Here is a 16035-nt window from a genome sequence, read left to right as displayed (position 1 = left end):
TGTTCCCTTCCCTGTATTATGATGAAGAAAATGCAAAATATTATATTATTTATTCCATAAATATATTTCAGTATCTTAGAAATATTCTTTTCTCTAAAAGGTATAGATAAATACACTTAACTTCCCCACATATGGGAGGTAAAAATAATAGATTTTGTTACAGTTCTTAATGCCACTATTTGCATTAAGTTGTTAAAATTATGATTGTAGCCAATGATTATAAGGAATTGGCAAATAATTCACTTTAGATTCTTCTATAATAGGCTCAAGGCCAGTGTTCTTTGGACCATTATTGTGCTATGAGCTACTTGTAGGCATATGTCAAAGAAAAGGTTTTGTTTTTAAGAAAGTTTGGAAAATTCTTAAAACTTTGTTCTTGAAGATCAGAGAGTGGTTTAACTTAATAAAGTCTTGGTTAAGTCCTATAGTAAAGAAGCTTGTTTCACTTTGTTTAAATCCAGTATTTCCTACAGTGATTCTGTATTAGTTTGACCATGTTCCTTTTTCCCCCAACCTGTAAATACTTCTAAATGTCTCTCTGGAAATTAATGTTCTAGAAAGTTTGGGAAACATTGCTTTATCTACAGTGTCCCAAAGAACTGACCATGGACCAACTGAAGATTCCTCAGCCCTAACACAAACTCATTTGAATAAAAATCTCCCAAAGAGAGGCAGAAATAAGTGTTTTTTTAAAACAAGATTCATAGATAATTCCCACTTTGGAAGCCACCATTTTATTCAATTGTGTTGACCATGCATTATGATGACAGTCTTTCTTTGTATCCAAAATCAATGGTAACTTATTAGAGATTGTGCCTGGACATTGTGCCTGTGTTTTAACTTGCTACTAACTTTTCAGAAATTTGTTGTGCCAATTCAAGAAGCATTTAAAAAAATTTAAAAAGCATTTTCCAATTCCATGTATTCATTCTATGAGCATAAAATCAATCTTAGTGTATTGTCAGTTTATACTACCTCTGTTCTTCCCTTTGACTCATGATAGAAATCCAAAATCTTTTTTCTTTATTGATACCAAGCAGTAAAACTTTAATATAATTTAATATGTACTACATCAAATATCTGGCTAATATGAGAATCAGTTCATTTTAATTAATGAACAATTTACTTTAGGCCTTTCCACTATTATGTATGGTCTCCTGAGTACTACTGAGAATAGTAATGCTAGTATTTTTAACTGCTAGCTACCAAGGAGTGGCAGTTGCTATATTTGGGCCTACTTGTACAATGCCAATGAGAAGAGAATAATTTTATAATATTTATATGTGTTGCAATTAATATGAAAGTCTTCTAGCTATAGTTCTCAGTATGTCACATATCAGAATCTCCTTGCCTAAACTGTGAGTGAGCTGGTAACATTTTTTAAAGAATCAAACTTTGAGAATTAATTTTCTTCATGTAATTCATGAGTATCTATATATTTGTCTTCAATAAACCCATCATCATCTATCACAAATGAATGTGGTTGTTCAAATATTACTGTAGTTTCTTCAGGATTTGTATCTGGTATCTGTGAAGGAGAACTTGGATTTCCGGTAAAACCATTTTCATAGGTTTCTGCTTCATGCTCTTCCAGGCGATGATGATTGTAACTTAGCAGAATGTTATACCATACTGGACATTTGATAGCAATAAAAATGAGGAGTGAAGTCATCAGTACGGTAACTACAACACCAACAAGCAAAGCCCAGCTTTTTCCAAGAGATTCATGTTCTTAAATGGAATACCGGGAAAGAGAGGGGGGAGAATTTTGTTAAATTGACCAAAAAAAAAAAAAAAAATCATCATTGCATGTCCTAATAACTCCCCGATACTGGTATTAGAAATAAATGTACTTAATAATTTTCTTTAAGCAAAAGTTACTAAAACTGCAATAAATAAAGATATTTCATAGTGTGTGAAAGAATACCCTTTTTCAAAATAACTACCTGTCTTAGCAGGTATTGTTTATGCATTCACCTAGGAACTACTGATTTATACCTGTTAAGAATTGTAACTTGGGAGAGGGTACAGCTCAAGTGGTAGAGTGCATGCTTAGCAAGCAGGAGATCCTGAGTTCAATCCCCAGTACCTCCTCTAAAAATAAATAAATTAAGGAGACCTAATTACCTTCCTCCCCCTACCAAAAAAAAAAAAGAATAAAATTAAAATAAATAAATAAAAAGAATTGTGACTTGATGAGTTAATATCAAAGCTCAGAGAAGTTAAATAATTTGCATAATGGCATTTGACTGATACCTAGCAGAGCCTCATTTAGAAATCCAATATTTTGTAAATCTTTTGTTGAGCAGAGAAATTGATCTTTTACATTGTTTCTTCAAATTTAAAATGCAAAAAAATGAGAACTATCTTAATTTATTTAGTATACTATCCTCAGCAATATTTATATTGAAAACCAGTACATTACCTGAATTTCTTGTGATGTTGTTGAAAGAGCTATGAAGTGTTGAATTGCTAATGGACTGAAAATGATTATTATAAAGATCTTCAGTTATAGGCGAAGAAAATTTTGAGTAGCATTCAGCCTTGTAAGGTACTGTTTTGATATTGTAGTGCTTCAGGATATCTGGATAGTTACACATGGTGATGTTTTCATTTTCTGGTAAAATAGAAAGAATAAGATTTATTATGGAAAATAAGATTATTAAAGTTAATAAACTATTATGGTTAACAGCATTTTATAATTTTCACCTAAAATTTTTTGACATATCTACCTGTCATCATTGAAGATGAAACTGTTATATTTGCCTAGCAACATGACAAGGGAAAGATGCCCATTTTTATTTATTAAGTTATTTTATAAATATAGTTTAAGTGCAGTCTGTGTTTATTGTTTAGTTTGTGCTAGTAAAGATGTTATGAGTAAGATTGTGGTGAACATCTGGAATGTGGTGTGCAGTTTAGAAAGTAGGGTACCTGTTTTCGCCTACTCTCTGACAGGATATGCTGAGAAAAGGAAGTACTTTTTTTTTTAAATAACATTTTTTTATTGAGTTATAGTCATTTTACAATGTTTCAAATTCCAGTTAGAGCACAATTTTTCAGTTATACATGAACGTACATATATTCATTGTCACATTTTTTTTTTTTGCTGTGAGCTACCATAAGATCTTGTATATATTTCCCTGTGCTATACAGTATAATCTTGTTTATCTATTCTACATTTTGAAATCCCAGTCTGTCCCTTCCCACCCTCCCTCCCCCTTGGCAACCGCAAGTTTGTATTCTATGTCTATGAGTCTGTTTCCGTTTTGTATTTATGTTTTGTTTGAAAAGGAAGTACTTTTAAAATTAGTCTTATGTACTGAAACTGCAAGCTTAGTATATAAAGTAACAGTATCATCTCACATATATAAAACATTTAAATTTTTTTTCCTTTTTTTTTTTTTCCTGGAGAGGCCAAGGTACAACATCTATTCAATAATTGCTTTCCAGTGTTTTTTTCCTGTTTCCCTTAAACATCAATAGTTTCCTTAAGACACGAAATGAGAGACTTTTCTGGGATAGAACAACCAAAAATCAGTCACATTTTGATTTTGACTAATTTAAATTAATGATTGCTTACCTAGTGTCACATTCGATGTGTTCAACCAGTTTTGCAAACTCAGTAGACTACAAGAGCAGTTCCATGGGTTTCCATATAAAGTTATGAGTTCCAGATGAGACAGTTGTGGTACATCAAAATAGCTTATCAAATTGCCTTGCAGACTAAGTAGTATCAGGTTTTTTAGAGGCACAAATATATCAGGATTCAGTTGTAATATTTTGTTTTGGCAGAGATATAGCTGTTTTAGTTTATTTAAGCCCATAAAAGCACCCTGTTGAATTATGTGGATGGAGTTTCTACAAATATTTAAAATTTCTAGATTGGAGAGGTTCCCAAAACTATTATTATGTAAGATGATGACATTGTTGTCAGTCAAATAGAGCTCAGTGAGTAAAAAATAAGTCTGTAGAACTGTTGTGTCTGTAACATTCAGAGTAATTTTGTTGTAACTGAGATCAAGTATAGTAACATCTTTACTGATATTTGCTGGAATCAAAGCATAATTCTTTGCAGTGAAATTACATTTGACTTCCTAAAAAAAGAAAATTAGAAATGCATTAATAAGGAAAAATATTAACAGAATTTCCCAAAATTTTTTCATTTTTTTTCCTTCTTTTTCTTTTTTTGGGGGGGTTAAAGGGGGTGGTAATTAAGTTTATTTATTTATTTTTAGAGGAGGTACTGGAGATTGAACCCAGGACCTCTTTGATGCTAAGCATGCACTCTACTACTTTAGCTATACCCTCCACCCTCAAATTTTTATATCCAGGCAATTAGACGTTGGAAGGAAATACTTTTAGAAAAAAAATCTACTATTTAATCTTGTGGTGATAGTATATGGAAAAGGTAAAGCAAATACTTTTTTTACTGGGATTGAATGCTGATATATAAGGGAATTGTGATACATATAATTAAGCAAGGAGATACTAGTTTGTCATACAAGTATCTTCCAACTGTTATTGCATGATCATTATAGAAAGAAAGAATATTGGTATATTTCCATTTATATGTGTGGAAATAAATGGTAAATAATAATTCTGTTAACTTATTTAGTATTTCAGTGTGCAAGATTGACATTTATAATGAGGATTTTATGTAAAAATATATAATTTTTAAAAATCGGTAGAGCTAGCATTACTACACCTAGGACTATTAAATAATTAAGAATAATATTCAATATACAATTCTATAGCGTTAACAGCTCAAAACTTGGTGTATTAAAGAAAATATTAATCTTGTAACAGAAATTGAGCCATGTATTGAATTTGAAGAGCCACGTAACAGGAAGAAGTACTTTCATTATGTGGCTATAGATCCAAAAAAAAAGTCTTGTTTTGACTGTTTTTGCATTTGAAATATCCCCCAATAGTAATAATAATGTAACAATAATAATTTCCCTCATAAATTTGTGTTTTTTAAAAAAGTTTCCTGCATTTTAAAGTGTAGTTTTTGTGTCTTGTAACTAATCTCTGATTTTATAGTGACATTTTACAGATTTTTCCTTTTATCAACATTTAAAGAACTCAGTTTAAAAGAAAAAAGAAAACTGCTTTTGTCAAATTAGAGTCTGGTTCAGAGATCACATGTTTTGAATATACACAGCTAACCAGAGAGTTCATTTTGATAGTTTGAATTATTTTTCTTTTTTTTATTGCCTTGGAATATTGTACTAAATTTACAAAAAGTGTACCTTTGAAAATATTTTCACTAGCTTGTTTGTAAAAACTTACTGTTTTAGAAGTCTGGCTTTTGTCTGATAATAATAGGATGAAGAGCGGCCAAAACAAAATCGTGATGCTTGTGGTTTTCATATCGCAAGCCTGATAGAAAAGAGAGTATTTGTATCTCATTAGGAGACTAGGACTTCAGAGATTTTTTAGGACATTTTGATTTCCTTTTCCCATTAAATCTATTTCTTAAAAATATACAAAATGTGAAAGAAGTAAATATCCCTTCACCCTTCCTGCACTCTAAAAAAACTGGAAAGCTCCTGTAGACAATGAAAAACAATATTTTTCAGGGTGTCTCATTAGTTCCTAGATCTATTGAAAGGAACTTTAAAACAGTTGAAATTTTAAAATATTTAAATATGTGCACAACAAAAGAAAATCCAGAAGACTGTATATTTATGTATGTATACTTATTTATACTTATCTTGCTACTTCTTCATTTTTTCAATTTTAGGTATTATCTATTGATATTATCCTTTGACTTAATCCTTTGGGAGATGAGAGTCCTCATCTTTCTTTCAGACACTCCCTACCTTCATCACCAACATATGAAATATATACTTACTGTCTTTTCACTCTCCAAACATAGTCACTTGTAATTTTAGATGAATATTCAGTGTTTATACTATCGGGAATATATAAAGCTATCAATGACTGAGCCATGTAACAGGATTATTATAATGTTGATGCACACATTTTTTTCTCTAATTAATTGTAATTTTTTACGTGCTTCAGGGTTTTTTTATGAATTTATAACTCTCTCTAGCAAATCTCTCAATAGTTTACACATATTAGATATTTTAATGTTTCATTTGCTTGAAGAAGTCTCTCTCAGAGCCTGCTGCCATGCTCTGATCTAGATGAGCTGATCAGTAAGCCCTTTACCTAGCTGTTGACTTCCACTCTCCTTCCCCTTCATCATAGAGATCCTCATTTGCCCTTGTTACTGGATTCCTGTTTTCTAGAATGCCTTGCCTTGGATTACTGCCTTTTTCTGCAGAGCTTTCTGCAGTAACTTCCTGAGAAGGCTCATAGGAGGGAATTTTTTTACACCTTGAAAGAGATTTTGGCTAGAAGTAGAATTCCTAAGTAGAAAATAATTTTTCCTCAAAATGTTGATAACATTGTCCCATTATCTTTGGACACCTAGTATAGTTGTCCCTGGGATCTACAGAATATTGGTTCCAGGAGCTCCCACAGATGCCAAATCTGTGGATTGCTCAAGTCCCTAATATAAAATGATGTAATATAATGAATACAGTGGGCCCTTCATATCCATAGGTTTCACATTTGTGGACTCAACCAACCATGATTGTATTACTGTTAAGAACTGTGATGCTATGCCATTCTAATTCTTTATCGTTTTAAGTAACTTGCCCCTTCTTAACCCCAAAAGCTTTTTTTTTAAATATAGTTGCTGTACAATATTATCTAAGTTACAGGTGTTATAGTGATTCACAGTTTTTAAAGGTTATAACCCATTTATAGTTGTTATAAAATATTGGCTGTACTCCCTGTGTTGTACAATATAGGCTTTAAATCGATACTCTGAAATTTCATGATCCTTTGTGAGAGTCTGTTTTCATGCTTGAAACTGGGTACTTGGTGGGCACTTAAAATCTGGAAACAATGAGAATTTTTTTGAATTACTTTATTGATGGTATTGATAATTATCTTCCTCATTAAAAAAAAAATCTCACTTCTCTCTCTAGAACCCTTTAATTAGGTGTTGCATCTCCTAGAATGATTATCTAGTTTTTATTTTTACTCTTTTACATTTCATCTCTGTGAATTTTTGCTATGCTTTCTGGGAGGTATCCTCAACTTTATCTTCAATCTCATCAATTAAAGGCTTTTTTCTTTCCTGTAATCTTTTTAATTCTAAGAGCTCTTCGTTCTCTGAAAATTTCTTTTTAATGTACTGTGGTATGAATGTATTCTCTTTTCTTGTTTTTTCTTGCTGTATCTTTTGTTGTTTTCTTTTTCCTTGAATAGCTTTTGTGTCCTTAGGTTGTACGTTTCCAATTTATTTTGATCAGTGTCTTTTATATTGGAGATTTTCTTTTGAACTTTATATATCTTAATATTTGGTTTAGGACTTAAATATAAGAGTGTGAAACAAAAATGCTGATTGGAAACTGTGCATTGGTGTGGGTCTTATTAACTTTAGATCTTACTGTAGAGCGAACTTCATGGACTGTTTTCTCGGGGTATCCCTAAGTGTTATCTTTAGTTTGTTTCTCTTGGGCTGGTTGGATTCCCCAAAGTGACTTTTCTAATCTACTGCCTGAAAAGATGAGGCCAGGTGGCCAGCATTCTGAGAGCTAAGTTGTGAAAAAGGTGAGTTTATCACAATAATTAGTATATAAGCTTTAACTTACTCTCTCTGCTTTTGGCATAACATCCCTGCAGTCATTTGTGTCTAGTGCCCAGATTTCATCTGTTTAATTCTTTCCAGGCTGGGGTAGGGTTGGGGAGAGCCTCATTCTTCTGCTTATGCAGAAGAGGAATTTTACCTGGCTGAGCAGAGGCAGCAAGAAAGACTTTCAACTTTATTTTAGCCTCTCCTTCTCTACATCCAGAATATATGGTGCTGCCAATTTCTGAGCCATTTAAGGGATTCTGCAGTGTATATCAGGTGGCTTCTCAGCTTTCCCCACTGCTAGCTTGGGAAAATTGTGCTTTCTGTTTCCACTTAACTATTAGCTTTCTAGTTTCTAGATTTTATTGCTATTGCCCCCTCTTCCATTCTCTTAGTCTTTATCAGTTTATATACTTCATATTACCTTTTATTTTCATTTTAGTAGGTTTTTGGGCAGGAGTCAAAGTTAGTGGGTCCATTCAGTGTGCTATGTTTAACTGAAACTGCCATTTGAGTAAATTCTTCTTGCTAAATCCTTATTTAGTCATTTTATTCATGACCTTGATGTTTCTTATTTTTATCTCTTTTCTTAAAGTCAGCTTTAGAAACTGCTGCAAACAAATCATCTACTTGAAAGGATATAGATATATCCTGTTAACATCCTTAGTAATTTCCTAAAATTTAGCCTTTTTGAGACTTTTTACAGCATTTGTTGCAATTGGTTGCTTATGATTTTTAAGGAAAATTTATTCCATCAGAGCAAGAAGTAGGAAACTACTCAGTGAGCAAGATTCATTTCAAGTTACTGAAGTCTGTTGCTGCATTAGCAATAAAGAATTTATTGTTATGTGAATACTGTTCTATTCTAGTTAACTTCCTCATTGCCTTCAACTTGATGATCCTAATGATCTGTTTATGTTTATTCCCTTTCCATGGCTAAAGCAAAATTTTAAGAAAAAGCCACTATTCTCCTAGATTTTACAATTTGGATATAAATCATAGTAGATTCCTTTTTAGAGTCAGAAATGAATTCAAGCTATAACTTATTCTAGACCATTGCCCACAAAAGGGGGATCACTATAGCTTATATAAAAGGTGGTTTACCTGTGTTGAGAGATCTCTGGGAATAAGTGTGCAGCCTCCTCACTGGTTTGTTTCAGTATTTCTCAATGGTGTACTAATGTCTCTGGTAGGATGCTCATGTAGGTAAGGTAATGATAAAAGATGTGCCATTTTTTTCGGAAATAAACAGTTCAGGGATGGTTAAAGGAAGCAAATAGGCTACAAAGAAAATCAAGTGAACTGAAGAATTGATATTGAATAGAAGCAGATGGAGAAGGTAATAGAGGTCATATAGGACTGTGACACTTTGTGGAAATGGAGACAGAATTGTCTTGTATTATTTTTATCATCCACTTAGTACTAATAATTGTTTTCTACAATATGCTAAAGTGAATAAAATCATAAAAGTTAGAAAAGGAATTTTTTTTCTATTTGATAAATTTTAGAGTTAGAAAATGTATGTACTCAGAGGTTAAGGTAGATTCTCTACAAGGAAGCAGTCAACAAATCTAAAGCATTATTAGGTCTAAAGCTGTGAAAGGTGTTGACTAAGCTGCACGGTCCATATTTGTATGTCTTTTGGGAGGGGAAAGATTGAAAGACAGGATGGATGTTAACCATCAAAACACTAAAGACAAATTCTTAAGCAGAAACATTTGCTAGCATTATTGGCAATCTTGAAGGCATCAGTTTGGCAGAATAACTAGCTGGTAGATTATATAGAAATTGTCCTTGCGTCAATTTACCATATTTAAAAAGCAGATTTAACAGGAAAGTTATTTTTGCCTGTTTCTCCCTATGGAATTTTTGTCTAAATTTGAAATTTATTTTGAGAAAGTATTTGGGTTTGACTTAAGTGATTAAAAAGTAGAGGACAAATGGAATATCAGTTTTTTAAAAAAACTATTTTACAAAGTTAAGTGCCCTTTTACATAGCCTCTCATGTACATTACAAAAAATTTACACAAAAGGAAATGGTAGATATTGAAAAAGAAACAATGTTCTCTTCAGTATAGTTTTAAGTACAAGTTTCTGAGGAGTTTTTAATCATTTATTTTATATGACTATTACATACCATGAAATAAAACGATGTAGCAATTATTTTGGTTTTGTTAAATAAAATATATATGTAATATAGTTTTGCCATTAAATATTTTAGATATTTATGCCAGAATTCAATGTATTTGGAGTTAGGTATTAATAATTCACAATTAATGTCTCTCATAATTTTATAGAGTTTTTTTTTTTAACAAATTTAAAAACTTTTATAGTGGAAAGTTTCAAGAAAAAAACCTCTAAGTGGAGAATGGTCGTCTCCCAATTTCAACAATTCTCACTGATGGCCAGTCTTTTTTCATCTTACAAATCTGTTTTTAAGTTAGTGTCACTTTAAAATGCTCTGTAATTAATGTACTTCAAAATAAAAAGATCTTATAAATTTAACTGGCCAGATGAAACCTTTTTTTTTTCCAAAAGAAAAATAATTACTTTCTATCACATTGTCACTTTATGTGAGAAAGATTTTTTGACCATGTCCTGAGTTTTTATTTCTAAGGTAGATCTCATGAAAATACAATCATATTTTCTGCTCTTTCATCATTTATTAAAGACAAAGATTTTTTTATAGACCTAACAAGCTTAAATATGATTTAAAAAAATTCAACAACCACCACCAAGCCTATACATTTATAAGATCTTACCTTTACTTTTTTCTTTTCTCTGAGACTGGTGTGTGAGGAATCTGCTCTTTCTTCTACACCATTAAAAAAAAAAAAGTATGTCATATGACTGCATTTCACTCTGTTTTAACCTTTGTACCCAATGAACAGGTGATAAAAAAAAAAAAAACCAGACTTCCTTAGCAAAAGATTGACTAGAAGAATAATTTCTTAAAGGTATCTTTGACTTTTTTTAGTGTAACAAGTAAGGTGGTTTGCTTAACCTTTGTGTTTCTTAATTACTCTTGAAAATTTTAAATATTAACAAATTTACTTTGTGAGTTAAAGTATATAATATTGAGAGTGCATACTTTGAAAGATATATTGCTAACCTGATTTAAGTGTTAGTCCTAAAGGTATATTTAGAAACATCCAAGTTGAAAAGATAACCACCAAGTTTTGTATCCCACTGAGTTTCAACTTTTTGTTTACTTATTTTTATGACACCACCATTGGTGTTTTATTGCCAAGTTATAACAGAAGCAGACTGTTTAAAGCATCAAAAGACCCGACCCTTAGCCATTATATAGCGTTCAAAAAATCAGTGACTTTCCTTGTGCTGTAACTTCCCATCTGTAAAATGGAATACTTTACAACATTAGTTCCCATCTACCTATAGTAGCTATATCAGGCTAACATGGTTAAGATTCATTGTTGGTAAATAATCATGGAGTTCAGAATGAGTTAGTTCTAAAAGATTAACTCCTCTGGGTTTGAGTATCCTTAATCTGTGAAACAAAGAGATGGAAATAGATCGTTTTTTCTGCTTGAAATTTCTATGAGCCCATATACCCATGTACATTGTAACAGCAGCAAACATTTTTTATGCTATAGTAATTGAAGTTCAACGTGAAGACATCACTTCCTGTTCAAAAATAAACAAAATAAATGGAAATTCCAGGTTGTCTATTTCATTATGTTCATCTTTTATTTGGTTATAATGAGATGTTGTCTGTAGGAAAATTTCTGAGTTTAGATGATTTTATTCTGGTAGTAGGGTACAAGTGTGTAAAGAATGTAGGGGATATGTAGATCTATGAGGCTTAACTAGTGGTTGTGAAAACTGTAAAAGTTGATATCTATATTTGAAAGAGATTGAGTAAAATAATCATTTTGAAACTCTAAGTAGAAACTTAGGATATTGAGACTGAAAATTTATCTTCAAGCAAGCTTTTTATATGTGTCTTGAAGTATTTACATGATAAGTAGCATCTTACCTCTAATTTTTTCAGAATTTTTTTTACCCTATTGATAATTGATCTTGCATAGGTAATAAGTGGCACATCACTGGTATTTCTTGTGATTATAGGATGAAGATGGTTATTGTTTGTCGTTAATTTTACTACTACTACTTATGTGATTGTACTTTTTTGTTTGTTATAGTAGTGTTTGTTATATTTTTAATGGAATGAACTTATTATTTTGCAATGCTAAAGTATAATTGATAATTTGTGAAATACCAGTTTTAATTAAAGCAGTAGATAAAAGGGAATTTAAGCAAAACATGTTATTAATCTAAAGCTATGAATTTTTTTATTCATAGAAATAGATCTCTATTCCCCAATTCAATCAGAGCTGTCTTACTCTAGATGATTTATGTGGTAAATTTCTATACAAGATTTCATTTAGTCAAAGAATTCTATAGCTAAAAGATGCTTGAAAACCACTCTTTCAAAATTTAACTGTCTTATTTGTCTTGAGGGTATTGATAACATAGTATGAATACATCATATATATAAGGCTTTAAAGATTTTCCATGATAATCTTTGTGTTTTCTTATGAAAAAGTAAAGTGGAGAATAAGGAAATAGAAGGATTTGGGGATGGAGGAGAGAAAGATGTAAAATAAGTCTGTGTTGATGGGACCACATTTTGTTGAGGGCAAGTAGAATTTTTGTGTACATCTATAAGGACTTTCAGATCATGAACTATGGTTGAATAACTTTTAACTATCCCATTTAATTGAGACTGAGTAAAGTTAATTGATTTTTCCCCTCAATATAGTAAGAGGAATTTTGCATACTTTTGATTCCAGGAAGGAAAAACAAATCAGAAGTGTAGAAGAAGAAATTGAACAGGAAAAACAAGCAGCAGAGGGCATTATAAAAAATATGTCTCCTGAAAAACAAGTCAAGTACATAGAAATGAAAACCACAAATGAGAAATTGTTGCAGGTAACACTCAATACTACTCTGGGCCAGAAATATATCAGTCTTACTACTACAAATATGGTCTGAAGGCAACATTGGCATCTTGGGAGAGCTTTGCTAGACCTACTGATCAGAGTCTTCATTTTAACAAGGTCCCCAGATGATTCATATGGGCATTTAAATTTGGGAAGCACTGATCTAGAAAACTTCATTTGTTATGCTGTGTGATGACCTAGCTTTTACTATACTATTCATTTCTATGCATCGTTCATTTTTGCAGGTGATAAAGATACATGAAACTTTTTTTGTAATGAACTTTTAATGAAAACATTAAAAGGCCTACACATTAGAGCCATATTGATATTTACTTTTTCCTTTTCTTCCTGCCTAATAAACAGCAAGTCTTTTACTTGCTATGTCCTTAGTTTGAACAGCCATTGTTCCCTAATTATGGCGTTTAAATTAGCAATTTGGGTGCCCACTGAGGGGTTACTGAGAATCCTCCCAACATTCAGTCATGGTGGTGGCTCAGTTTTGCAGGGTGGTACCCTTTCATGCTGAGATGTCTCTTAACCAGTTAACAGAGAATTAGTCCCCACAAATGCCAATAATGAATGTAGTTCTAGTTCAGATAATCCTTCATTGACAATTTAATATAACTTTTTTATTTTAAGCAGGATTTATAAGATATAATAAAACATTGAAGAAAGAGTTTTATAGAAAGGCCAAAATACTATCAAAATATAGCTAATATTGCACAGGGGTTTTTGAATGGGTACAGTTGGCCCTTGAACACCTCATGTGTTAGGCACACCTACCCTTGTATAGTCTTTGTATGGTTTATAGTTGGCCCACAGTATCGGTGGTTCCACATCCGCGGATTCAACCAAGTACAGACCTAGTAGTATATAGTACGTATTTCATGAAGAAAATCCTCATGTCAGTGGACCCAGGCAGTTCAAACTCAACTGTAAACAGTTCAAGGGTCTTATCCCTAAGAGCGAAGCATGTAAACTGCTATAGGTCTTGGCCTTAAAAGAAATTAGGCAAAAGTTATGAAAACATGGTTAAAAAATCAAAAATAAAAATTGTAACTAAACAGTGACATCATTAATTTGAAGTCTTTTGATAGTTTGTATTCTCAGAACACAGTGATGATTTATTGTGGAAAGGTGTGGCTCCCTTTGACAAGCTCAAAGTATTTTTCACGGTAGATCATGCCAGAGTTTTTAGGAATAATTAAATAAATTGGCAAAAATAGAAATAATGAATTAATAAATTCTAGTTAAATCATAAGGTATGGGTTGAAAATGTCTACAGAATTTATTTTGTCACACCCATGTTTGAAATGTTAAACAAACAAATTATTCTTAAAGTAAATTGCGTATATATTTGCTTTTTTTCCTTCTTAGGAATTAGATACACTTCAACAACAACTAGATTCATTGAATATGAAAAAAGAGAGTTTGGAATCTGTAAGTATAAAATCAAAAGTTCTCATATTAGTCAGCTACAAAAGATAATTCAGCTAAATTTATTAATAGAACTCATTCAGGTAACATGTATATTTAGCAATTTACTAACAGGAGTGTAATAATTTTTTTTCCCATTCAGGGCCACAAATACCCTAGTTTAGAAAGAAAGTAGATTTAATTATTGAATTCCAACCCCATACAAAAGGAATCATCTGCCTTACAGAGGCTTACAAAATCTTGTGGTAATTAAAATGCATATGAACAAGAGACTAAAAACAAATGAAGAGGGAGAAGTCAGTTCATTACTTTAAAGCTGTAAAAGCTTGTATTTGTTTTATTATTTATTTACTTAAAGGGTTTTTAATTCACAAAATAAAACATGTTTGTTATAAAAAAAAATTGAATAAGATGAAAGTAAGAATGTCTCTTTTCTGTCTTTCCAGACAGAACTACTCTTACATTTATTGAATGCTTACTATGTGTGCTTTTTTGAGCTCTTTACATATGTCACTAGCATTGTCATTTTGTCTTCACAACAATCTTGTAATACTTTCTTGGTTCTACTTGTGCTAAACCTAAGATGGGATTTACACTTGATATACTGTCTGCAGCTTTTTTTTGTTTTGTTTTGTTTTAACCTAACATTCTCTATTGAATGTCTATTTCACATCACCTCTTAAAATATCTCCCTCATTATTTGAAATTACTGCATTGTATTATATTGTATAACTGTATAAAGTACAGCCTTGTAGATGACTAGGTTGTTTATAGTTTTTTGGGATTACAAAACAATGCTCTAGTGAAAAACATACATTTTATGAAGTTATTATGAGTATATCTTAAGATAAATTTCTTGCATTGGGTCAAAAGGTACATACTTCTAAAACGTTGTGACATTGCGAAATTGTCTTCCAAAAAAAATTGTTCTATTTTGTACTCCTAAACTCAATGTATGAGAGTGCCTATTTCCCCCTGTACTCATTAACAGCATGCATTATACACCTTTTCCTTTTTTGCTAGTTCAACAGTTAAAAAAACACTATCTTGTTTTAATTTTCTTTTTTTTTTATGCAAGAAGTTGAGTACCTCTCTACGTATTTGTTGGTCAGTGTATTTCTTTTCCTGCAAACGACCTTCTTATGTAGTTTATGCTTATGTTATGTAGCAACTCAGATACTGTCTGTACATGAGATCTTACCTGCCTTTCCTGATCTCCTATGTATTCAGGTAGATATCATGATGATAGAATTAGTAACAATTGTAAAATGACAAGATTGCTGTCATCTAGCTTGCAGAAGAAATAAACATAAGTATTTTGTAATCATTCTTTTGGAAATAATGCTGTTGAAAAAATAGTTTACTTAATATTAAGATGATTTTCTATATCCAATTGTCTACATGTGTATACACATAATTTTTATTTTCTTTGATCTCTGGTAATAAAAATATGATTCAAGGACTAAAGACTACATTCAGTATTAATACAACCAACTTTCAGAATTCCTTACTATCTTTTTTGGGGGTGTATAGGAGAGTGTCAGCTCTTATTTCTTTGGCAGACTTAGTTTCCACGGAAAGAGGTGTAAGGTATAACCTTGGATTTAGTATTTGTATCAATGTCACTCTTCTTTGGCATCAGTACATATATGCCTAAAATTAGATGAACTTAAAAAAAAATACAGTATTCTCAAATTAAGAAACTGTAAATTCTGTTTAACTTTACCTAGATTCCTTTGTGGGTTTGTTTTTTCTTTTTTGGTTGGAGGAAGCACTTGCTCTTAAAGAAAACATGTCAAATATCAGTCAATTAATATTTATTGAATATCTGCTTTATGCTTACTACTTTGCTGAATATTGCTTATTTAGTTCACAAGGATGTGAAAAAAATCAGGTGAAGGATCCACATGAGCTTGAGTCTTCAGGAACTGTTGTTATCAAGATGCAATTTGAATATGTTTGTAGGTGGTTAAGCAA

The 16035-nt window shown here is 31.5% G+C and overlaps 2 protein-coding genes across 6 annotated transcripts in view; one reads left to right on the top strand and one right to left on the bottom strand.

Annotated features, from left to right (window-relative positions):
• IFT74 (intraflagellar transport 74) overlaps window positions 1–16035 on the top strand; it is a 110792-nt gene that overhangs the window by 61861 nt on the left and 32896 nt on the right. For all 5 annotated transcript variants that reach the window (XM_072959288.1, XM_031677033.2, XM_006214478.4 and 2 more), the window contains 2 exons: window positions 12472–12610; window positions 13999–14061. In XM_072959288.1, coding sequence (XP_072815389.1) covers window positions 12472–12610; window positions 13999–14061 — 202 coding nt within the window. The remainder of the gene's footprint in view (window positions 1–12471; window positions 12611–13998; window positions 14062–16035) is intronic.
• Window positions 1403–10503, bottom strand: LRRC19 (leucine rich repeat containing 19). The gene is made up of 5 exons (XM_006214477.4): window positions 10420–10503; window positions 5296–5385; window positions 3584–4097; window positions 2426–2617; window positions 1403–1731 (listed from the first exon to the last, which is right to left on the bottom strand). The coding sequence occupies exons 1-5, from the start codon at window positions 10501–10503 to the stop codon at window positions 1403–1405; spliced, it is 1209 nt and encodes a 402-aa protein (XP_006214539.2).

This window comes from Vicugna pacos, chromosome 4 (genome assembly GCF_048564905.1).
Source record: "Vicugna pacos chromosome 4, VicPac4, whole genome shotgun sequence".
NCBI lineage: Eukaryota > Metazoa > Chordata > Mammalia > Artiodactyla > Camelidae > Vicugna > Vicugna pacos.
Note: the sequence above shows the minus strand (reverse complement) of the source record. Positions and strands in the feature narration are given on the sequence as shown.